The sequence below is a fragment of the Typopeltis vanoorti genome, chromosome 15 (genome assembly GCF_054136105.1).
Source record: "Typopeltis vanoorti isolate ZY-2024b chromosome 15, IOZ_Tvanoo_1.0, whole genome shotgun sequence".
NCBI classification, from domain to species: domain Eukaryota; kingdom Metazoa; phylum Arthropoda; class Arachnida; order Uropygi; family Thelyphonidae; genus Typopeltis; species Typopeltis vanoorti.
In genome coordinates this window covers 105,293,806-105,319,583 of record NC_143563.1, presented here as the reverse complement: position 1 = coordinate 105,319,583, position 25,778 = coordinate 105,293,806, and the positions used below count along the sequence as shown (strand labels likewise).

Sequence of the window (25,778 nt, the reverse complement as noted above, 5' to 3'; positions counted from 1 at the left end):
ATGCAGAAGATGTCAAAGTCTTGCAAGATGACTTAGATAGATTGGAGTTCTGGACTAAGGAGAATGGATGTCAATTTAATGTGACAAAATGTAAGGTTATGCATTTCGGAGTGAAAAGATTAGCAGCAGTATACCACATTGGTGGAACTGTACTCCAAGAGATTGATGAGGCCAGGGACTTGGGAGTGTTGGTGGATAGGGAGATGAAGTTTAGGGGGCACATTGCGAAAGTAGCTAAATCAGCTCATCAACTCACTTGGTTGTTGAAAAATACCTTGACGAGCAGAGAAAAACAAGTTATTGTACCTCTGTACCGAGCCCTGATAAGACCTCATCTCGACTACTGTGCCCAGATTTGGTCACCTCGGTTCCTTCTTGATGGGGAGGAGGTTGAGAGGATCCAGAGGCGAGTGACTAAGATGATAGCAGGTCTATGGAATGAACCATATGAGAACAGGTTGAAGATTTGTGGGTTGCAGAAACTAGTTGATAGGCGAAAAATGGGAGATATGATTGAGACATTCAAATTGCTAAAAGGATTCTATAGGATTAATTCAGATGATATTTTTGAGATCAGGACTGGTGGTGGGAGAACTAGGGGACACCCATGGAAGCTGGGCAAGAGCGTGGTTAGCAGGGGTGTTAGAGCTGGGTTCTTTACTTTTAGAGTGGTAAATGAGTGGAATAAGCTGCCAGAGTCTGTTGTGGGTGCTATGACAGTGAGCGAGTTTAAGGCAGGGTATGATAGATACTGTGAGAATGTTGAACAGCTGTGTGAACATGATGTTTAGGGCCTCCCTCGATGAGTCTAAGGACTCCTGGAGTAGCCCATGGTAATAATAATAATAATAATGCTTATATGAGTCAACTACAAGCCACCAAATGAGATCTTTCAACATTTGCAACATTTCTGATCTTCAAGAGACAATATCCTTGATCTTAAACACTAACCTTTTCAACATTGTTTTAGACACATCTAGATGGTTTCTCCAATGATCTTACAATAAAAACAGATGCATCCTTGTCCAAAAATTTGACTCACTTGCCCAAAAGGGAAAACCAACCAAGTTCAACCTGGCAATGAACAGATAGGTTGTCAACATATGAGGACATTTTCTCACTCCTACAGAAACTTCAGTACTCACCAAAGGACATGATTATGCTCTAGTGCCTAAAAAATTTCCAAAAATGGATTTCCCGCATAACATTCAGAGGAACTTGACCATGCTCTCAAGTGATGATACTAATAAGCTGACTAGAAGTCTCCTCAGAGCCATCCTACCACACCCCAACCTTATTTCCAGCTGAAATCAAGGTCCTAAAATTCTTGAGACATAACCAGCTCATCATTGCTAAAGCAGACAAAGGAATAGTGGCAATCATGTTGTACTGAGTAACAATAGAAACATTTCCCTTTCATTACAAGATCAAACAACTTACCTGGAAATTGCTCAGAGTCCTACCGACAGCCAAATAAAAAAACTTAATTATTTTAATTCTTTACTTAACAGATTAATTTACTCAACTTAAAAACATCAACTGAGATGAAAACTATCATAAAAAAACCAAAGACCCATAGCTGACTGCATAAACACCCTCACCTATTGCCCAGCCAAATTCCTAGCTTATCTTTAAGCTCTTGTACAGGCCACACGCACAAGCCTCTAAGAAAAATTCATCACAATTTCTGATAAAAATAAAAAACTTAATTCTTCAAAACATCATGGTCAGTTTTAACTTCCAATCCTTATTTACCAGTGTATCTCTGGACAACACCCTCCAACTCTTACTAGAGGAATTCCCTCCAGATATAGTTGAACTGTTCAACTTTATCATGCACTCAGGCTATTTCATCTGCAGAAACTAATTCTACAAACGGATTGAAGGAACTGCTATGGAAAGCACTTTGTCACCAACAGTTGTCAATTTCTACTTAAACAATCTTGAAGACTCTAATCTCTTCAATACAACCTTAACCTTCCTTCTGAGTATACTATGTGCTTGATGTATTTGCCACCAACTGACCAGAATGAGAAGCATCTCTACTAACTTTCTTAACCAAAATCAACAGCCCACACCAACTCATAAACTTCACCATGGAAAAAGAAATGGCCAGAAAATTAGCCTTCCTTGACACCCTCTTTTCCTCTAGCCTACCTGAAATACTTACTCATAGGCTGCCACATACAATAAGATTCAGTCCATCATACATCTTAAGAAACAGGTGTCTTCAAATTTTGCTCAACAGAGCATATATATCTGCTCCAATTCTGAAGATCTCCCACAAGAACTGTGCACCATCCAATGCATTATACTACAGAATGGCTTCAACTCAAGGAAGTTTAAACCAATCCTAGATACAAGCCTAATCCTAAAAATCCTGAACCTTTATGGCGAGTTCCTATTCCATACATCACAGGCATCTAATACTCACAATAACTTCTGCTAGAGCAGAAGTTATTGTGAGTATTAGAATATTCACTTTTTTACATTTGAGATTTAGGGTTGAGCAGTTATTTAAAGGGAGTGCTGATAATAACAATTATTTGCTAACCCGATTAGCCAAGTGGTTAGCATACTGCTCTCCAAATTTGTTGATTTTCTTTAGGTGGGAGATGAATTTTATTGCCTGGTGTGAGACCTGTGCCCTGGCTCATAAAAGTCTCATCCTCAGAAAAAAATTAGTAATAAAGACAATATCAAAAGTCTTTATAATTGTAACTAAATGAATCTTCTAGACTTGTCTCAAGCCTTTTTTTTCCCTCTGTTCATCAGTTTTTTTGTTATTCATTTCAGTTTACTTCTATAATGGTATGTTTTAACTTGTATAAAGTTATTGTTATCTGGACATAATTTCCTTGAATACTTCCGATTTAAACCTCTTCCTTGGAAAAAAAAATTTTTTTTTTCAAATAAATAAAAATAAATTCCTTATCTATAAACTGGTTCCATAACCTGAACACATCAGGTTCCTTAATGAATATCAGGTCCAGTGTATTCCCCTCCTCTTGTGATATATTTGACTGTTGGTGTTAAAAAAAAAAATTAATCTAACAGTTTCAGAAAAAGTCTACAAGCTGCATATCCATTCCACAATTCATAATCAACAGAAATGAGATTACTAAATATATATGATTAAAAGCAAAATATGATAAAGTTTTGGCTAGGAGAGCCAAGAAAAAAATGTATGCTGTGAATCACTTGGTTTTTAGAGGAACACCAAAATGTTTCTCTAAAGGTGAGAGAATATTATTGATAAACAAAGCTAGTAAGCTCTTTTACATAGTTAACAAACAGAATGAACTTCCAGAAAAAAAAAAAAAAAAAAACTAAAACTTAATAATGTAGATGAATATATCCAATTATTACAGCCTCTGTAGCTCAGTATCAACTATGTGCTTTGGTTGTAAAGATCCCTAGAATTTAAATACCAAAGGTGAGACTTCACATCTGACCTAGTCTGTCACATTGATATGGAGATGGCAGGGTTGTTCCTCCCAAAAACTTGGAATTTTCATCCTGCAAAACCAGAAGAGCACATATAATCTGTAGACATGGCAGACAATATTGACAGGATTAACCATTCCATCATAAGCAGTAATCAGGTTTCTAAGAAACCAAATTACTTGGCCATGACTGAGCCCAACATGAAAGGGAAGATAGGATATATCCAGTATAGCAAAGAAGACAATATGAGACAGTCAAAATGTTAATTTTAATAACAAGTGCTTGATTAGATTTGGGAAATTCTTGTTGACTGGAGAAAGGTAAACCATATCATACTCCATAAAGGATAGAAAGGTGAACTCTGGGACTACTGGACTGTAAAGTGAAGCATCCACAGTAGGTAAAATAGAGTCTGCACATTAAGGATAGCATTGTAACATGACTTAGTTAAAGGCAAATTCTGTTTACTAAACTTAATTCCTCACTATGATACTATTACAAAGAAATTAGATGCAATAAATAATTCTGACATTATATATTTGAATTTGGTATGCATTTGGTGGCCTGGATGGCCACTTTCCAACTACCAGGTTGCAGGTTCAACTCCTGCTGTAGACATGGATGTACATCACCACCTAAAGACAGTCATGTACATCCATGCACAGCTATGATCAAAAATGTACAAGGCTGTCTTTAGGTGGGACATGAACTTCAGTGCCTGGTGTGAGACCAGTATACCACTTAATGGAGGCCTTAAGTGACATGAAAAAGTTCCATGTTTGTTGTCTAAAAAAAAAAATAATAAATAAATAAAAATAAAAAAATAAAGATTGCATTTGCAGAACAATCTACAAAAACAGAACTAGCAGCAATTAAGTCATTAAAAGCCAACCAAAACATAATAATAACAAAATCGGATAAAGGCAATGACACTGTCGTCCTTGACAGGTCAACATACATACTTCAGATGAATCAACTAGTAGCCGATAACAACACATATAAGCTGGTAAATTATAACCCAACAGGAAAAAACAGAGAAACTACTCAAGTCAGTCACTTCTTGGCCACCAGATACGGTTAAAAAACTCAAACCCCACTACGCCCGCCTCCCCAGAATATATGGGGTCCCAAAAATACACAAACAAAATGTACCTCTTCGACCAATTGTGGAAGGAATAGATAGCCCAATTATCACTTAGCCAAGAAATTAGCGTCAACTCAAGGAGTTGGTAGGTCATACCCCCTCCTACATAAAGAACACACAACACTTTATAAACAAAATTAAAAATATAACACTCGACAAAGACAACTTAAAAGTCATTTTTTACGTTTCTGCCCTTTTCACAAATGTCCCCATCAATGAGACAATTCTCCTACTACAGAACAAATTTCCGCCTGACATTACGGCCCTCTTTGCCCATGTACTACAGTCCGGTTACTTCGTGTGGCAAAACAAATTTTACCTACAAAAAGAAGGTACAGCCATGGGCTCACCACTATCCCCCCCCCCCTAATCGCTAACTTCTACATGGAAACCTTTGAGCAAAGGGCTCTTGATTCTGCCACTCTAAGGCCGACAGTCTGGCTTAGATACGTTGATGACGTGTTCGCGATCTGGCTGCACGGTCGACAAACGCTAAACTTAGCCACTTGAACAAACAACATGAATGCATACAATTTACCATCGAAATCGAAAATCAAAATTCGCTCCCGTTCCAAGACACACTAGTCACACGTCTTCCTTCAGACAGTCTATCCTTCACGGTCTACTGAAAACCGACACACAGGGGCCAATACATACATGATAATTCATCCACCACCCATCACAAAAATATGGAGTCATTAACACCCGTAAAATCAGAGCTACAACAATTTGCTCTAACCAGCAAGCCCTGAAACAAGAACTAAAAATCATCAGCTCACATTCATAAATAATGGCTATAACAAAAATACTATTAATAAAATACTCCATAAAACAACAACAAAAATGAATCTAGATTACAGTAAAACCATAGCCATCCCATACATTAAAGGGTTATTAGAAAAAATCAACTGAATCCTACAACATTATAACCTCAATGCCACCCACTAAACTTAAAACCATATTCAACTCCTCTAAGGATCCTCTCCTCTCATTGGCACATCCTGGAGTCTATTGCATCCACTGCACCTGTAACTTACTGTACATTGGTGAAACAGGACGGACAATCCCTATAAGTAAGAAAGAACAGATTAGACACATTAAATATAACCATTATGGTGAAGCAGGACTCTCAGATCACACTCTCAACACCCTATACGAAATTGATGGGAAAAGTACCTGCTGTTTACATCATACAAAAACCTGGTATGATAGAAAAATTAAAGAAGCCAGGGAAATCCTGATAAACCACCCAAATATCAACAACAAAGATGGCATGAAAATTCCAAGGATCTGGATGGCACACATTCAGCCTACCTAATATATAAGATCCAGCATAAGTCAGGACACTAACCAATCTTCAGCTAGTATTAGAAACCATTCCATAACAACTGGCTGGAATGTACATTTATAATCACGATGTTAATATATGTATATAGATAGATACATAGACTTGTTGTTGCGCCCAATGTATTTCTACAACCAACAGATAACACTAATAATAGGACTCTAGCGTTGATGTATAATTTTTTTTTTTTTTTTTCACCAGAGGTCAGGCCAACAATTGTTGTAGCGGTTGGTCAGTAACTTTAACAAACCAGTTTGATTGTAGTGTAGCGTGTTGTCTGTGTATAGTTGTATGCTCCAGATGGACCTTGACATAAAGGACGAAACGTCGAATGTAGATTTTAGTTATATTAAATTAAAGTTTTTATTCAAACACAGTAGTTGTCTCCATAATTCCAAAAATGTATAATATCTAAATTTGCAGATGACAACAAAGTGGAAATTGCAGTTAATGCAAAAAGGCTTGGGCTGATATCACAGTGGTATCTCTATTATACAATATAACTAACTGGTTGAGTTTTCAAACTCCATTTATAGGGAAAACAAAGATTATATTGAACTGAACTTCCTGTGACTTCAACATAAAACTTATGGAAAATTTTATATATTTTGGCAAAGCAATGCCACTTCAGTTTTCCTTTATAACCATAAGTAAACAAAACCAGTTAAAGAATATCACCGAGAAAAGATGCACTGAACTTTACAAACATGTATATGTATATATGAACTTTACAAAAATACTGTATATAGATGTGAAATGCAGCAAAAATGAGTAACATTATTATTATTACCTGACACCTCCAGGGAGTCCAAAGACTCATCGAGGGAGGGCACCTATTCTACAACTCTGTCTCCAACTACAATGAACAACAACCATACCAATGCCATCTACCACCCACCCTCATTACTAGTATTTTCACAATCACATATTATTGACAACATAAAAATAAAATTAATGAATCGCTACTTTGATAATGCTAAATTTGGATGCTGAAAAACACACTAACAAGTAAAGATTGGAAACTTATTATCCCTCTTTATAAAGGTATGATTAGTGCACATATTGACTACTGTACAAAGATTTGGTCACCTGTGTATCTTGGGGATCAGGAAGTGATGGAGAGGATTCAGAGACGAATGACCAAGCTGGTGACAGATCTGTGGAATATTCCCTATGAAGATAGATTGAGGGTGTGTTGGTTGCAGAGTTTAGCTGACAGCAGAGGAGAGAGAATATGATAGAAATTTATAAGTTATTAAAGGGATTCTATAAGATCGACACAGAAGAAATTTTTCAATACACAAGGAGTATGGAGAAAACAAGGGATCACACTTGGAAGTTGTCTAAGAGTGGTTAGTAAGGGTGTAGAGACTAGATTCTTTACTTGGAGAGTAATGAATGAGTGGAATGGACTGCCAGATGTGGTTGCGAGCACCCCAACGGTGAATAGGTTTAAGGAGCTGTATGATAGGTATTGTATTAATGGATACAGCGAGTCTCTCTCGATGAGGCTTCTTCTGACTCCATGGGGTGCCCATATAAATAATAATAATAAGTACTGTATTATATGATATTTAATACACTAATAAAAATTTCTGTATTGAAACATTTCCAAACAGTTATATAATTATTTATTGAAAAACTAACAAGGCCATTTAAAGATTATTTTAAAATACAGTGCAACCTCATTGCCATGAAGTATAATACAAAGCAAGCACTATTTTTTAAATATGATTTTATACATAATTAAATAATGATTTCTTAATAAAAAAAAAGTTATACATGGCAAAAAATACACAAAAATTAGTCACTGGTGAAAGATTTTTAGCAGAGAAGATCTTATGTAGTAGCAACAGTAGACATCCAAATACAAAGGGCAAGTGACTTATTTTTACTGCTTTGATTTTATATTTAACTAAAAGTATATTCAAATGAGTGAAAGTAATAAATGTCCTCAGATAACTTGCAGTATGAAAGATGAAAAAAAAAAAAAACTTTCCCCAGGAAAAATGTGCTACTTACTGAGGTACTGATTATATTATACTTTAATTATATCCATTATTTTTTAAAGACTTTTTTCTGCCTGCCTGGCTACATTTTGTAAATTTTTTACCTCAATTTATTTAATTTCTTAGTGAACATTTGAGTAGGGATCCACATGAGTCTAAAGATGTATTATGGGTGATTTCTGATTTCTATTTTCTTTTTGATGGCAGTAAAATTTCATTAAAATCATGCTCAACTTCTAGATTTTTTTTTTTTTTTGTACGTTGATATAACTTGATCATTTAAAATTTCACTCATTATTTGTTAAATTTCTATCATCATGAATACATTCACATCCAGAAAGCTGCTTTAATTCATTTAATATTCAATTTTTTAACCCTATTGTTTAATTTTAAATCTTGAAATGAAATTTTCTGCCATAAATCTTTAAGGGATGCATTTAATTAATTTCCAGGTAAACAAAGATTTCAAATATAGCATCCAATCACAATATTTGTTTTTACCAAAAAAAAGAGACAAAAACTTAAGATTTTAAAATGCTGATTTGAAGTTAGATTTAAAATATAATCAGACTTCAAACAAAATCATAACTGCAAATGATATTCAAATAAATTTATACCAACCCCCCGACAATTGATCAACATACCAATCCAATAAGCCTACTGTAGCTTCAAAAATTCTTGATTATATTAGAAATAAGAATAACTATCCTTGAGGTTACTTAACAGAACGGTGACTATAATTTTTTACTATAATGATGAAATTTAGAGAAACTATGACATCTTCAGTTAATGATAAGATGATTACACAATTTTTAAGGAAAGATATGTTGGTGCTTTTGAAGATAGGAATTGAATGAAACTGATTAAAATAAATAAAAAGGGAATACAATCTTAGAATGTTCTTTATCAAAAACATAAAATCAGAAAACTGGAGATGGAAAGTTATTAGAGATGATGATTTTAAATGTGCCATATTTTCCTCCAGAAGATTCAGGAATTATGGCCTTCCCTTCAAGGTTACTAATGCACCAATGTAAGACTGTCCTGTGATTGGTAGTTTCATAATCCTGATTCTTATTTCCTGTTTATTTTCATTCATTCAATTAGCAATCAAGAAAATATAATTCTAAGTTGTGATATAGATTTACAAACTAGTGGTGATTGTAAAATTAATAACATAAAAGTCTTATGCATTAATATAAAAGAAAATATGAGGAAAATTCTAGGAAAACATGGCTTTTAGGCAATTTGCTCTTTTAATTTGTATCAAACAGTCAATACAGAAGATGATTCCTCCCTACACTGGCCACCCAGTTTTTCCATTTTAAAGGAATAATACATTGAATTTCATCAGTGTTGCATTCATGTTGCATATACATGTTGTACGTTCACAACACACATATGAATGCCTGTAATATTGTAAATTTACTGAATATGTATATGTATACAGTTATTAAGTAAGTGATAAACAACGAATGTTTATCATTTTCAGAATATATGTATTCTGTATGTGTTTTACTTATATATACAGATTTTTGCACATTGTACATCCCTTATTCTTATAATATGATCATATCAGAAGAGACTAATTACAAATAATAAAATAAACACTTTTTAAATGTCATACCTTATCAATACGCAAGAAAAGTCTTTATATATGATCATTACTATGTACCACATAAGGCTGCAGTGTATCAAAAAATCGCAAGTAAAAATTTAAAAAAAAATGTCTTGCAGTACAATTTTCATAATCAGCAAAAATATACAATATAAATATTTCACATTTAAAAAAAGCCTAATGGTTGTTATTTACAAAACAACAAATATCCTCTAAAGAATAATAGTGAGCAGCTTTGATTGCATTACTTCTACTCTGTCAGAAAAAGAGATAAAAATCACTTCTCTTGGAAAAAACAATATTTCATGTAAATACATCAAAGGCATTCTGATAATGTACTTCAATTTCTTCATAGTCCTCTACTGTGTCATTAACAATGTCCTCTGTTCCATTATTTGGAGAATTACTATTGGGATCAGATACCACATGCTGTAATTCCAAAGCTGGCTTAATGGATTCTTTGGGTTCACAATCTTTATTTTTTTGTAACTGAAGAATGTCCTGAATACTTGAAGGCAGTTGATCACAACTACTTAACTGGATATAAATAGCTTCTGCAAGGCATAAAGTTTCTTCCAATTTTATCTGATAGGCTAGATCATTGATATGCTGAAAACAAAAGTATGAGTATATATGCAGAACATTACAAAGCAATGAGATGACCTAATTCTATTATTCTAAAAATTGTGAAAATAAAATTAAAAGGCATTTTTTAAGACATTAAATTTATTAGATATCATTAAAGTGTTAATATTTTTGTATAGAGGAAGAATAAAGTTTCTTTATTAAAGCTTTTTTTTCCTTTTTTTTTTCATAAACTATACATCACACAAGCTGTAAACTTGCAGGAAATCACTAATTTTAAAATCAATTTAAATAAATTAAGAATGAATAATGAAATTTTTCCATACCCAGAAACAGAAACATTAATACTGAGCTGCAAAATCTGTGATTCATCTACAATCTATTAAATCATACTTCTCCTTCCTAAATGATTTCAACAAATAGTTTCCCTGACTACTGTTCACACCATATGATGCGAGCGTGTCCTCAATTTTAAAAATGTGTACATATATTCGATTTAAGTCTCTATAGTTTATTTAATACTGATGGGTTCTTTTGGTTGCAAATATCTTTAGTTTGAATCTGATCTAGGACTAAGAGCTGGTCTGTATGAGACAGCTTACTCAGCTGTCTCATACAGATTGAGGATTCTGTTCCGACAATCCCATCACGAGTCAAAAAAAGATCATAAATCATTATAAGAACTATAAGGATATGTTAACAATTAACATGCCTGAATTTTAAAATGTGCAGGACTATTTAAAAAAAAAAAAAAAAAATATATATATATATATATATATATATATATACATACACACATACACACAGGGTGTTTCAAAAAGAATGTCCCGATTTGAAAATTCTATATCTCTGCAACCACGAACCACAAATGAATGTGACTTGTACCATGTGAAAGGCCTTGGCCCAGAGTTTGATATGACAACTGCTAGATGCCACTACTAGCTGCCACGCTTAGTTAATAAGAAGATGGCGTCTAGTTAAATATAATTATTTGAAATCGGGTCATTCTTTTTGAAACATATAACAATATTTTTAACTAATTTTACTCTTTGTTCTCATCTCATCTTCCTTTTTACCCTCTTTTACCTTGCGGTGTTGAGGATTTATTAATCATCGGACCTCAAACCGTTCACAGGATAAGGTGGTCAGCCCTGTGTTTTGGTGTAACCTATGTCTGTAGGTTGAGTTCTCAAAGTCAGTTTGCCTGCTTCGTGGGATGAAAAACCCAAGGATAAACTGGGGAAAAAACCATACTGTTCACGCCCAAGACCAGCTAACTTGGCTATGGCTGAGGAAGATCCTTCCACTTGTATAACCAAGTGGAAGTTTTTCCACTTGGTTATACTATAAATTAAAGATCCATGATGGGAAATGTTGCAGTCAGAGCAAAAAGAAGACTAAATATCATGAAAAGTATCTCTGATAGAGAGTGGGGAGCCGATGCTAAAACCTTAAAAGTCATATACACTCATATCTGACTCATAATGGAATAGGCTTTGCCCATCTGGATGCAAACATAAAAAATCAGTTTAGACAAGCTTATAAAAATTCAGAAAAATGCAGCTAGAATCATATGTGGCCTAAGGAATACAACTCCTGGAAAAATAGCAGAATTTGAATCCAAACTTGTTCCTTTAAAAAGTAGGTGGCAAGAAAATCTTACTAAATTTGTAGAAAAAAAGACCCAACCAACAAACAGAATAAAGAAAAAAAGCAAGAATGCATGAAATCATGGAAAATATAATTCCCTTGGATTGTCCAAATAAAAGAGCCAACTACCCAGCATTTCCTCTAAATCAAGACAGGAAAAATCTTCAACTTCATCTTCCTTATACCCTCTTTTACCTTGCGGTGTCGAGGGTCCATCGATCATCGGACCTCACTCCGTTTACAGGATAAGGTGGTCAGCCTTATGCCCCGGTGTATCCTTTGGCCTGTAGTGTTGAGTTCTCAAGGCCAGTTTGCCTGCTTTGCGGGATGAAAAACCCCAGAATAAACTGGGGAAAAAACCCTGCTGTCCACGCCCAAGACTGGCTAACTTGGCTATGGCTGAGGAAGATCCTTCAGCTCCTCACGTCACTGACAGGAATCGAACCTAGGACACTCCTTCCCCAGGCATATGGTTGCGAAGCGCATAGCCACTAGGCTAACCATGCGGACGACAGGAAAAATATAGTTATTAATTTTGAAATAGCAAAACATGAGAAAAAAAAAGCCTGGAAAGTCCTGAAATCTTGAGATCATTAGATCTCAAAATACAGAACTAAAAACAACCAACAGTATAGGATGCAACTCATACCATGCAGAATTAATAGCCATTAACACCAGTGCTGTAACGAGGGCGTGGCGAAAGAGGCGCTCGCCATGGGCACAACTAGGCTTGGAGCGCTAAACGTAAAAAATAAAAATAAATAAATAGATATAAAAGTCCTCTATTTTATATTGTAATTTTAAATTTTGGCAATACGCCGCTTTAGACACACAAATTCTGCAACACATCGCAACTCATTTTGATGGGCTTAATAGTAAGTATTTAACATATTGCATTTAGTAAAAATTTAACTTGTTACATTTTTCAAAATTTTTGTCATATTTGGATTTGGGGAGGGGGGGGGGGTTAGACACTTGCTACAGGCATTTCATACCCTCGTTACTGCTGATTAACAAAGCACTGCAACATTTGGATAAACAAAACCCGAAGGAATTTATATTTTTCACAGATCCCTTAGCAGCCCTTCAAGCTATTAAGAACTGCTACACTAGTCATCAAGAAATACTTAGCGACAGCAAAAAACAAACTACATAAGGATTCCGAAATAATTTTCCAATAGATTCCATCCCATGTGGGATTAAAGGGAAATGAAACTGCAGATGAAATAGCAAAAATGGCTGCAACATCAAGTGATACCACAGATTTTGATCTTTTTAAAACTACTCAAAAAGAAAACATAAAAATAGTGATTCTCCAGGACATGACTCACCACTGGTATTCAGCAGAAAAACCAGGAGCTACCATCAACTCCAAGTTTAATCACTGTGCCACTACCATGATCTCTCATCTCAAGACCACACACAATACCAATCAAGTTTAGCAATGGTAAAAAAATTCTTTGCCATCTGCAAAATTTGTAACACTGAAGAAGCATCACCACTGCATTTACTAACTTCAATGAATATTTCTAAATGTGAACTGTATAACAACCCAGAAAAGGTGCTGTATAAAATATATGAATTTGACCTCTATAATCTGGTGTAAATAATACCATGGAATAATAAAAAATAATTAAATAAAATAAATTACAGATACCAAGAAATTATTTACTTGGTTTAATCCTTTATCCAAGTGTAAGCAAACAAAGTTGCAGCTGAAGTATTTTCAGGACTAGGGCAATTCTTATATAGAAGCTAATGACTTCACATCACTTGCCTTAGTATCCCATAATGCAAAGCAGTCCGCACGGTTAGCCTAGTGGCTTTGCGCTTTGCAACCATATGTCTGGGGAAGGAGTGTCCTAGATTCGATTTCCATCAACGACGTAAGGAGCTGCAGGATCTTCCTCAGCCATAGTCAAGTTAGCCGGTCTTGGACGTGGACAGCAGGGTTTTTTCCGCCAATTTATCTGGTGTTTTTCATTCTGCAAGCAGCAAACCGGTCTGAGGACACACGGATTACAGTCAGGAATACCAACCTAGCCATAGGTCTGATTCGTCAGCCTATGCCAGTTCCGGAGCCCGGATAAAATTTGGGGGGACTAGATGGTACCGTGAACTCCCGTAAAAAGGGGGGGATGCAGTATCGTCACACGGAATTAATTTATTTATTTAATGCAAAACACATATCCTTATGGACATGTCTAGTGCTGTGCATTATGGGAAGGGTCACTTAGCTTCTATATACGAGTTGACCCAGTCCTGAAAATACTTCACCACACAAACTTTGTTTGCTTACACTTGTATAAAGGATTAAACCAAGTAAAAAAACTGTCAACAAACATTAGTATACAGCTTCTATCTTAAATGATCTTAAATGATTAATTTATTTCTTAATCGAAGTAAAATAATCATTTAGAAAAAAAAATGCACAAAGCCTAGGCCACCAACAACAAATTCTTCAAATTCAGAACTGCAACAAAGCATTCTGAGGATGGCTCACCAGACTTGTGGAAGGTTTATGATAATCTTCATGGAATAAGGTGACAGCAGGAGTGAAGTTCTTTAAAAAATTGTGCATTATGCCCAACTTAGTCTGCACAGTTTGTGTTTCCTTTTTTTTTTTTTTTTTTTGGATACATTTCTCTGCAGCAAGCAATTGCTAAATTGCATCATTCTATCTACTTTGCTAAGTCTCTTCATGTTTGAGTCCATTTTCTCAAACAACCAAATTGCTTATTTTAATGGCACTTGTAATAATGGGAATAATAAAATTATTATATTCTTATGAATATGTGTGTTTAATATACAAACTGACTTAAGAAGTGAGGGAAATGCTTCTGCCAGTTTTTTCACTGTAAACTTTATTAGGGGCTCGGTTTTTTCTTCTTTATCCGCTTTTTTCTCTCTTCTCCTTCTGCAATTTTCTGTGCTTCTGGCTGTGAAAGGTCTTCAATTGAGAGCACTTCTTCTACAGCTATTAAGGGTCTTATTCCTAACTACATCAAGCTGAAAAAGAAATTTACTTCCACTAAAGCACTTTGTATCTATGCACGCACAGAGAAAGCAATACTTAGAGAGCAAACCCAAACAGCCTGCAAAAATCTAACAATAATTCAAAATCAGGTTTTAAATTTACAATCCGAACTATCTAGTTATATGAATCCAGATATTTTGAATGTGCTTGAAAGAATCACTAGAATCACTGACAATTCGGCTAAATATATTCTAGAAAGTAATAAAGAAAAATGTAAGGCCAAATTTCATAATTTAAAACAATGGTGAAATTTGAATGCCAATCAGACAAATCCAACCAGTCAGGATATCTCTTCTCTGGTAAACAACTCCAACAGTGAACAAGGAGGGACCAACCACCTGCAAGAAATAGTCATGTGATCAACTTATCAACCTTAAATAACGGTCAACTTGCATTAACAACTTGATAAAGGCCTTAACTTCACAGTAGCACCTAGAACTGTCAATAAACTGGATTTTATATACCACATAGCAAGAGGCATTAAGTCTCTTCCTATTAATATAGCTGATAAAATTCGCTTAGAAACCAGCAATGTTCTGAATAAAAAGAAAACCTTATATAGCAATCTTACAAAAACAGAACTAGCAGCAATCAAGTCATTAAAAGCTAATCAAGATATAATTATAACAAAATCGGACAAAATTAATGCCACTGTCGCCGTTAACAGATCAACTTACATCCATCAAATGACTCAACTAGTCTCCGATAACAGCACCTATCAACTTGTAAACTATAATCCAACTAACAGAATAAAGAAAAAAAAAAAAAAACTGAGCAATTACTTAAGTCCATCACTTCTTGGCCATCAGTCACTGTTAAAAAACTTATACCCCATTACGCCCAGAATATATGGTGTTCCTAAGGTACACAAACAAAACGTTCCGCTTCAGCCGATAGTTGAAGGAATAGACAGCCCTAATTATCACCTAGCCAAGAAGTTAGCGTCAACACTCAAGGAGTTGGTAGGTCATTCCCCCTCCTATATAAAGAACACACAACACTCGGCAAAGATGATTTATTAGTCAGTTTTGACGTTTCTACCCTTTTCACAAATGTCACAATCAGTGACAATTCTTCTCCTACAAAACAAATTTCTGCCCAACATTATGGCCCTCTTTGTCCACGTACCACTTCCGGTTACTTTGTGTGGCAAAATAAATTTTACCTACAAAAAGGAGGTATGGCCATTGGCTAACCATTATTCCCCCTAATTGCTAACTTATATATGGAAGCTTTGAGAAATGTGCTCTTGATTCCTTTACTCTAAAACCTACAGTGTGGCTTAGATTTGTCGATGATGTTTTTGTTATCTGGCCACACAGTCGACAAACTTTAAACACATTCCTCAGACACCTGAACAAACAACATGAACACATACAATTTACTATCAAAATTGAAAATCAGAACTTGCTCTCGTTCATGGATACACTGGTCATATGTCTTCCCTCAGGCAGTCTATCCTTCAGGTTTACCACAAACCGACACATACTGGCCAATACATACATGCTAACTCATATTACCTCACCACCCATTGCAAAAAATTGGAGTCATTAACACCCTCAAAAACAGAGCTATAGCAATTTTCTCTAATCAACAAGCTCTTAAACAATAATTAAAGATTATTGGCAACACATTTATAAATAACAGCTATAGCAAAAATTACTATTAATAAATTTCTTCATAAAAATTCATCAAAAAAGAATATAGATTACAGTAAAACCATAGCCATCCCATACCAGAAAAAAATCACTAGAATCCTACACCATCATTATAATCTCAATGTCACTTTTAAACCACCTATAAAATTAAAAAACATGCTCAACTCCTCTAAAGATCCTCTCCTCCCATTGGCACATCCTAGAGTTTATTGCATCTACTGTACCTGAAACTTACCTTATATTGGTGAAACTAGACGTGCAATCCCAATACGTAAAAAAGAACATAAAAAACACATTAAATATAACAATTTTGGTGAAGCAGGACTCTCAGATCACACTCTCAACACCCTCACCAAACTGATTGGAAAAGTACCTGCTCTTTACATCATACAAAAACCTGGTATGAAAGAAAATTTAAAGAAGCCTGTGAAATTCTGATTAACCACTCTGGGGGGGGGGGGGGGGCACCGTAGGCATAAGGGGGGAAGAGCCCCCCCTAGTATGTATATATATATATATATGGAATCATTATCCTTCAAAGTTTCCCCTACATCATCAGCATATGCTAATACCTTATTTTCTTTTATAGTTAAAGGAACTGTTATTCCTCACATAGCATGTGTATTGTTGAATTCCTGTAAGAAAGGTTCAAGAACCAATGCAAATAGCAGTAGACTAGAGGGCAACCTTGCTTGACTCCTTTTAGAATTTTGACCGGGTCTGATAAGAACGCATTAACTAAGTGGGGGGGCAGTTGAATTGGGATAGGCTCCTTTGATAACGGATAACAGCTTTTTACCTACACCAATTTGCTGGAGAATGTGGAACAGAAAGGGATGCCAAGCATTATCAAATGCTTGAGTAAGGTCTACGGTCTACTGATAGCACTGCCATCGACTGCTTTTTCATGTTAACTAAGCGGATTAGATCACATAGCAGAAATAGATTAAATTCTACTGCTCGACCTGGTACTTCATACACCTGTGTGCTTTTAATTATGTATCTCATTCCCACTTTGAGCCTGTTATTGATAATGCGGAAAAATATCTTGCTTGTAGTCAGTATAAGATAGAGAAATAGGTCTTCAGCTGATGATTAAGGTGTGATCTCTATTAGGTTTTGGAATGAGGACAGTATGGCTTGCTACAAATTCACTTGGTATGTGTCCTGATGAGAGAAAAGAATTAAACAGTGTAATTAGAATGGGAAGAATAAAATCCCAGGCCTTGCGATAAAGTTCTATCCCTAGACCATCAGGTTCTAGGGATTTTCTTGTCTGGCATTCTTTATAGGCTGTGATAACTTCAGATGCTGTAATGGGTGGTCTGTCAATCTCATCTTGGATATGAACAGGAAAGCCATTGAAAAATCTGTTTGAAGACATACTATTGTCTTCAAACAAATTTGTGGTAAAATGTGGTGTATATATATGCTGTTATGATTAATCTTCCCATCAGTGAAAGGATAACGCTATTGGAGATTTAACATCACATGGCCTGCTCTATTTCGAAAAAATCAATTGTATGCATTCTACCTTGTAAAAACTGTTTTTTTTTGTTTGTTTGTTTGTTTTTTAAGTCACTGACAATGGTCTGTTAATTTCAGACAGAAATATATGGCAGTATATTTAATAAATAATACTTTTACCTTGTGTTTTCATGTATACATTGTTTAGAACGAAGGCACAAGTTTCTCTAAATACAGGAAAATGTGCTACATTAAGTTAGCATCAAAGTTCTTATACAAGAACTTTGCCTACATCATCTCAATCTATTCAAATCTTACAGTCGCTATATCCACTTATATGCTATTGCCCTTAATGTCAACAGAAAACTGAACATCCCTTTCCCTCATGGTCCAAGCTTGTTAAAGTCTATTAAGAAGCTTAACCATCAACCACTCTCCTATGTTACCAGCTTTGTATTCATTCCCATTTAGCTCCAATATAAGTAGTCTTCCATGTGGAATTTTTTCAAATGTTTTGTGAAATCCATTAGAATCAGGATATAAACTATTTCTCTCATCAAACATTCAAATGTCACTTTATTAAAAAGAGTAAATTACTAAGACAAGACTGCTCATCCTTTCACAAAGCCAATGCTATTTCCTTTAAAGAATCAAACTCCTATCTATATCCAAATTCATAAGGACATAACTATCTTATACAATTTGTTAGGTTCTTATATAAGAACTTAACATACTAAATGATTTATAATTTTCCACCTAAATTCTGAATCGTTCCTTAGACTTAAATATTTTTTGTATTATTACAACTTTATTATCCTTTCCTTTTTTGGAAATATTTTTGGAAGACTGCTAAAAAACATGAAAACACAAATATCCATGATGTTTTAAATTAAAAAAATATAACAAAAAATGTAAATTTGGTATGCAAAGCAGATAGATGTTCATCTTTTAACCTAGTTAAAAAATATGAAGGTGTTTATTTAAATCCATAAAATTCACTAGCATCACTGCCCCACCCCTCCTGGCAAGGGGATGCACACAAACAGGTTAACATTTTATCAATCAAAAATATTTATACTGAATAACTGAATAAAGCACAACAAACATAATAAAATACGGAGTCCCACAAGGGTCGGTACTAGGACCCATCCTATTCATAATATATGTTAATGATCTATGTAAATACAAACTTTTTGGCAAAATGATATCCTTTGCTGACGATGCGGCTTTAGTATACACTGAAACAACACTTGAAAATCTAACAAATCGGATTAATAGCGATATGTTAAAACTAAGTATATGGTTTAGCAACAACGGATTTAACATTAATACCGACAAAACGAGATATATGTACTTTACATTAACAGACAAATTAGATCACAGTATAACTATAAAATGGCATGAAAGGAAATGTAGTGATACTCTAAACTGTATAAACTGTAAATGTAGCTTAATCAAAAAAACAAAAAACCGTCAAGTATTTGGGCCTCCATATCGATAGCAATTTGAAGTGGAACTCCCAAACCACTTTCTTAACAAATAAGTTTAGGTTCATAATTAACAGAATATATTATGTTAAAAAATTTGTAAATGCAGCATTCTTAAGATGTTTATACTATTCCTGGGTAAATTCTTCACTGCAATATAGCATTACCTGTTGGGGAGGAGACTATTATAACAATCTGCTTCCATTAATAAGAATACAAAACAGAATAATTAGAGCCATAACTACTACTGACTTTGCACATTCAACAAGTGATCTGTATATCGTTCATAATATTCTACCATTTCAGAAACTATATCTCTATGGTTGTCTGTTATATGTAAAAAGAAGCACTGAAAGTTTCTTGGTATACAATGTAGACTATGGATTGCGCTGCGGTCGAAACACATTGGAAGTACCTAAGGCTAACAAAGAAATTTTTCATAAATCTTTCGAGTACATTACAACGAGCAGCTATAATAAACTTCTGAATGAAATGAAATCTATAACCTCAGAATATGTATTCAGAAAAAGATTGAGAAACTACCTTATGGGATTAAAGAATGTTGACAATTATTTTAAACGTATAGTATAAGAGATCATTATAACTCATATACCATAACCAATTAAGGTATTGATTTACAAATTGGTTCATTCGATTAGGAATTAAAATATCAACATGTACATTATTATAACTGGTGAGGGAGCCCTCTTAGATGCGGTCCCCAGACTCTCAGTGTCTGTTTAAGCTAATTACTTTTCTAGTAACCAGTATGGCTACGGCCCTTGGTTACAGATATTTGCATTAACTAACTTACATTACCCTAAACCAATTACTTATCATAACTTTGAAACCATTTGAAATATATTATATTCTACTTGCATATATGAGAAAACTTTTTATTAACCATAATAAAATAATAGCCATAATAAGTGTTAATACCAACAGAATATGATAGTAATACTTGAATTTTATTTTGTAACTTTGTACTGTGCATTGAATTGTATTATGAATATTGTCATAATTATACAAGTTGAATAGTATAATATGTATAATTTGTATATGTGATGTGAATAATAAACATTAAACAATAACTAAACCTTGTTTTTAATAATAAAAACTGTTCAACTGGGAGTTAACCACCACATATCCTTCTAAGGAATGCAAACCAACTGGGTCTTCTGGCCTAGTATCCAATCCACTCCTCCTTGTGATGCATCCTATTATTAGGTATCTAACTGGATACTGAGTGAATGAAGATGGGCTAGCAATCTTAGATTTAGCTGAAGAAATTGTATTCTATACAATTACACAGAAAGAGTGAATATTAAAGATCCAACATTATTTCAGAAACAAATGTATGTAAAAACTTCGAAAGTTTAGAATTTTGACCAGAGAACACATGAGAGTACAATCTTGGTACTGGAGTTGCCTCAGACATTAAACCAAAAGACAAAGATGGTGCAACAAGAAGAAATAGAAGGCCAGCAGCGTTGTCAGAAAGTTAAATAAGGTCATACTGTTTAACTTAGGTGTTGGTGTTTTAAGCAATTAACGCAGTTGGCTTGCCACACGTCTACTGTATGTCTGTAGATGTGTGCATTCATGGGATCAATTTGCCTGTTTTCAGAGATGAACTATCTCTCCACCTCCACACGAGACTGTCTAACTCGCCTTTAATTGAAAAGCTTCAATAAAACCAGGTCTTTCTAGAGATATAGGGATGTTGGTAGACAGAGTGTTAAAGTTTAGAGGACATATTGCTAAGGTTGCTAAAGTAGCTCATAAGATTAAGGCGGCATCAAAAGTCAATGGTGAACGAGCACGTGTCTCGCCAGCACAGTGCCGTCGATCACCGCTGACAAACCTGTTATGTGCTGCAGCTGCAAAACCAGTGTCAGAGACAGAAAAAAAGGGCACATTCTGCGAGCTCTGTTGCCACTGGCTGCACGCTTCCTGTGCAGAAATAGATGAAGCTGAGCAAAAGCTACTTATCGAACTTCACCAGCCGTTCTTCTGTTTGCTGTGCCTCCCTTCGGTAAAACAACTTCTGAACATAGGTAAACGTGTCGAAAACCTCGAACAGCACATCAATACTTTAAATGAAACTTTTATCTCCAAAATATGTGCAGTCGAAGCTAAGCTAGAACAAACTGAAAACCAGTGCAACGCAAGCTCTACTTCGCCAGTGAAAGAATTTCGCAATCTAATCGCATCAACAGTAAACGACTTGATGGAGGCTAAACACAAAAAAACTCAACACCATCATTTTGAACTTCCCGATGGAAAACGGAAAATCATTACAAGAGGACATCAACAAACTAGCTGAAGAATGCAACATCGATCCTAAGAATATTGTCAGGTGCCATCGTTTCAGGCCTATAAATAAAAGGAAGGATGGAACGAACTTTCCGCGCCTAATAAAAGTGACTTGAGACACGCCGACAAGCACATAAAAAATAAGAACAGCGATCAACAACAAGTTCAAAAACACCTGTCCCCAATTCACATGCGTGCACAACCAGACTTATCATTTGCACAAAGGGAACAAAGACGTCAGCTTTGAAGACAACTCGAAAAAAAATGTCAAAATGGTGACAACAGTTGGACCATCGACTACAGACAAGATAAACTGGTGAAAAAAACCAAGTGATGCCACTAGCAGCCACCATGGAGACCAGCATGTAGGCACCGCATAGGAAATGTGCAAAACCCATGCGGTCCAACATCTGACTCACAAAACCCTACACATCCACTTCACCAACATCCATGGCCTAAACTCCAACCTGAATAGTCTCCACTACCACCTAGAGTCTACCAAACCCCACCTACCCTTCCTGGCAGAAACTCAAATCTCACCTCCCCCCAGCACCATTTATCTCAGCCTTCCAAATTACTCACTCTTTAACAACTTTCGTCCTTAGGGTGGTGTCTGTGCATACATCCACTCTGACATACCTGCCCAGAGAGCACCCAACCTAGAATCACCCAACTTTGACCTTCTTTGATTGAAAATATCCCTTCCCCACCCAGTCCAATTCATCTGCTGTTTCTATTGCTCCCCCAACACAACCAACCACCCTGAGCTCTCCCTAAAAATTGACTTTCTCCAATCCCACTTTCCCAACAGCGAAATCGTCCTCCTAGGAGATTTTAACGTCCACAACACTAGCTGACTTTCCTCCTCCAGTTGTACAGATCTTGCAGGCAGAGATGCTGAAACATTTGCCATCACTAACGACCTTACACAACTTGTCCAGATGCCAACCAGAATACCAGATAATCCAAACCACTCCCCAAACACCCTAGATCTCTTCCTCACCAATGACCCCTCCAAATACACAGTGAAAGTAGTGAGCCCCCTGGGCAATTCTGACCACAACCTAGTGCTCATCTCCTCCCCCATGCAACAACGTTTACACAGTAGTTTCGGACTATAATAGTGCCAAGGGGGACAGCCTCTGCAACTTCTATGACGAATTCCCATGGTTGGACTATTGCTTCCGACCTCCAATCCAAACATATGCACCTAGCTTATTACCAAAGTAATCCTCACCGGCATGAATACATACATTCCACACAGCACTCTGAACTGCCATTCCCTAACAAAACCCTGGTTCTCCAAAAGATGTGCCAAGGCTGCAGAGATGAAACACCGGACATACCACAACTGGCTGAAATCAAGAACCCCATCCTCCTTCAAATCTTACACCGAAGCCTGTAATAGATGCAAAAAAAACAATCAATGCTTCCAAAACAGAGTTCGAAAGAGCAAAAAGCAGGAAACTAGCAGCCTGCCCAAATGGCTGCCGAGCCTTTTGGTCTCTCACTAAAGCAATTGGCCGCAACTTCTTTCCAACACTATTTCCACCCCTATCATACCCAGATGGCTCTACTGCATCATCACCCACAGAAAAAGCCAATCTTCTGGCTTCATACTTTGCTTCAAATACATGCATACGATGGTAAATGTCCCCCAACCATTCCAGACACCCAACATACAATGCCCCCCTATATCCTTTTGCCAGGATGAGATCAGAAAAATACTGGCCCTGATGGCATTCCCCAAATTGTTCTGAAAGTTTGTGCTCCAGAACTGACCCCTATCCTATGTCACCTATATTTACTCTCTTACTCCACTGGAATCTATACCACAAACTGGAAATTGGCTTATATTCAGCCCATTCCCAAGAAGGGTGACAAGTCGCTGCTATCCAATTACTGCCCTATCTCGCTTACCTCAGTCCTGTCAAAAGCAATGGAAAAAATCATAAATTCCCAACTCCTACACTATCTTGAAGATACTCATCAAATAAATGACCACCAGTATGGATTCCGCCACTGCCGATCAACAGGAGATCTACTCACATACGTCACCCATCTCTGGACAAATGCTATGGAGAGGATTGGCAAATCTCAAGTAGTTGCACTAGATATCTCCAAAACCTTTGACCAGGTCTGGCACAAAGGGCTACTAGGCAAACTACCATCATTCGGTCTGACCCAGGACTTCTGTAGTTGGATTGCCAGTTTTCTGTCTGGACGCACACAGTGTGATGCTGGACGGCTCCCTATCCTCTCACCATTCAATTAATGCTGGGGTCCCCCAAGGGTCTGTCCTCTCACCAACCCTCTTCCTGCTATATATCAATGACCTACTGCAATTGACCTCCAACCCAATACACAGTTTTGCAGATGACAGCACACTACACTCCTCGCTTGCATTTTATAAGCCTTACCCTACACAACTCACCTCAACCTACAGAATATCAACCACTACCACCCTCAACACTGAGATCTCCAAACCATCCTACAATAGGGTTTGGATAACGTCATAAATTTCAACGCCAATAAAACCCAATTCTGTACTATTTCCCATAAAAAAAGAACCATTTTTTCCCAGTATCCTCTTTGACGATACCTAAATTTCCAGACAGTTTGAGATCTTGCTTCTTGGAATCACCTCACATCAAACCTCTCCTGGCATAAACATATCACAACCATTGCATCCTCAGCCTCAAAAAAACTAAGATTTCTCTTTCGCTCAAGACGTTACTTCACTCCCAAACAGCTATTAACATTATACAAATCTGCCCAGCTATTGAATACTGCTCCCACATATGGAGTGGGGCCTCTAAAAGCTTTCTCAAAACGCTCGATTCAATACAGAGGAGAGTAATTAGACTTATCAATGATCCATCCCTTACCAATTCTCTCCCCCAACTTTCACACAGACATATGGTCTCTGCAGTATGTATATTCTACAAATATTTCCATTGGAAATGCTCATCTGAAATGACATCAATAATTCCTCTGCTCAGTACTATGCTCATTGGAACACGTGCAGTTGCTGCATAACATCCCTACACAGTACAGCTAGAAACAAGCTGAACAAGTTTCTTTTCAGTGTTTCCCAAGGAATACAATTTAAAGTTTATTTATTATTTATTCATATGGAGTTTCCTCCCTTTTCTCCCCCATCCCTATTGGGGTGAGTTGAGCCCCCTCATGGGGGGGTTAAGTATTTATGGCTGTAGATCCATGTGTGTTCATGGGACCAGTTTGCCTGCTTGCGGGATGAAAAACCCCAGATAAACTGGGGGGGGACCCTGCTGTCCACGCCCTAGACTGGCTAACTTGGCTATGGCTGAGGAAGATCCTTAAGCTCCTCACATCGGCGATGGGAATCGAACCCAGCACACTCCTTCCCCAGGCATATGGTTGCGAAGCGCAAAGCAACTAGGCTAACCACACAGACAATTTAAAGTAATTCACATCAAATGTAAAAAAATTCCTCCTTTCTCAACCCACTACTCATACACGGTACTAATGTACTATAGGTTGACCAACCAACCTCCTATGTATGGGCTCAACATAAAAAAAAAATAAAAAAAATAAATAAATAAAAGTAGAGATAAGAAAGTTGTTATTTCACTTTATAGTTGCCCTGATATGTCCACATCTGGATTACTGTGCACAGGTCAGGTCTCCTGGGTTTCTCTGGGATGAGGAAGTGGTGGTGAAGATTCAGAGGTGAGTGACCAAGATGGTGCATGGTATGTTTCCTATGAAGATAGATTGAGAGGTGTGGATTGCAGAAGTCAGTCAATAGGAGAAAAAGAGTGGATATGATAGAAACATTTAAGTTACTTAAGGGTTTCATAGGATTGATGCAGGAAAAATGTTTCAGCATTTGGCTAGAGGAGCTAGAATAAGAGGTCATCCCTGGAAGTTGAATAAAGGTGTCATTAGTAGGGGTGCAAGGACTAGATTTTTTGCATGCATGTTATGAACGAGTGGAATGCATTGCCAGAGTCAGTTGTGAGTGCATTGT

At 36.2% G+C, this 25,778-nt stretch overlaps 1 protein-coding gene across 2 annotated transcripts in view; it reads right to left on the bottom strand.

The window, feature by feature from the left end:
• Positions 1-7,550: 7,550 nt before the first annotated feature.
• The window catches only part of Tbc1d15-17 (TBC1 domain family member 15/17), a 305,943-nt gene continuing 287,715 nt past the window's right edge, over positions 7,551-25,778 (bottom strand). For both annotated transcript variants that reach the window (XM_090404708.1, XM_090404709.1), the window contains one exon: positions 7,551-10,172. In XM_090404708.1, coding sequence (XP_090260834.1) covers positions 9,867-10,172 — 306 coding nt within the window. In that variant the 3' untranslated portion in view covers positions 7,551-9,866. The remainder of the gene's footprint in view (positions 10,173-25,778) is intronic.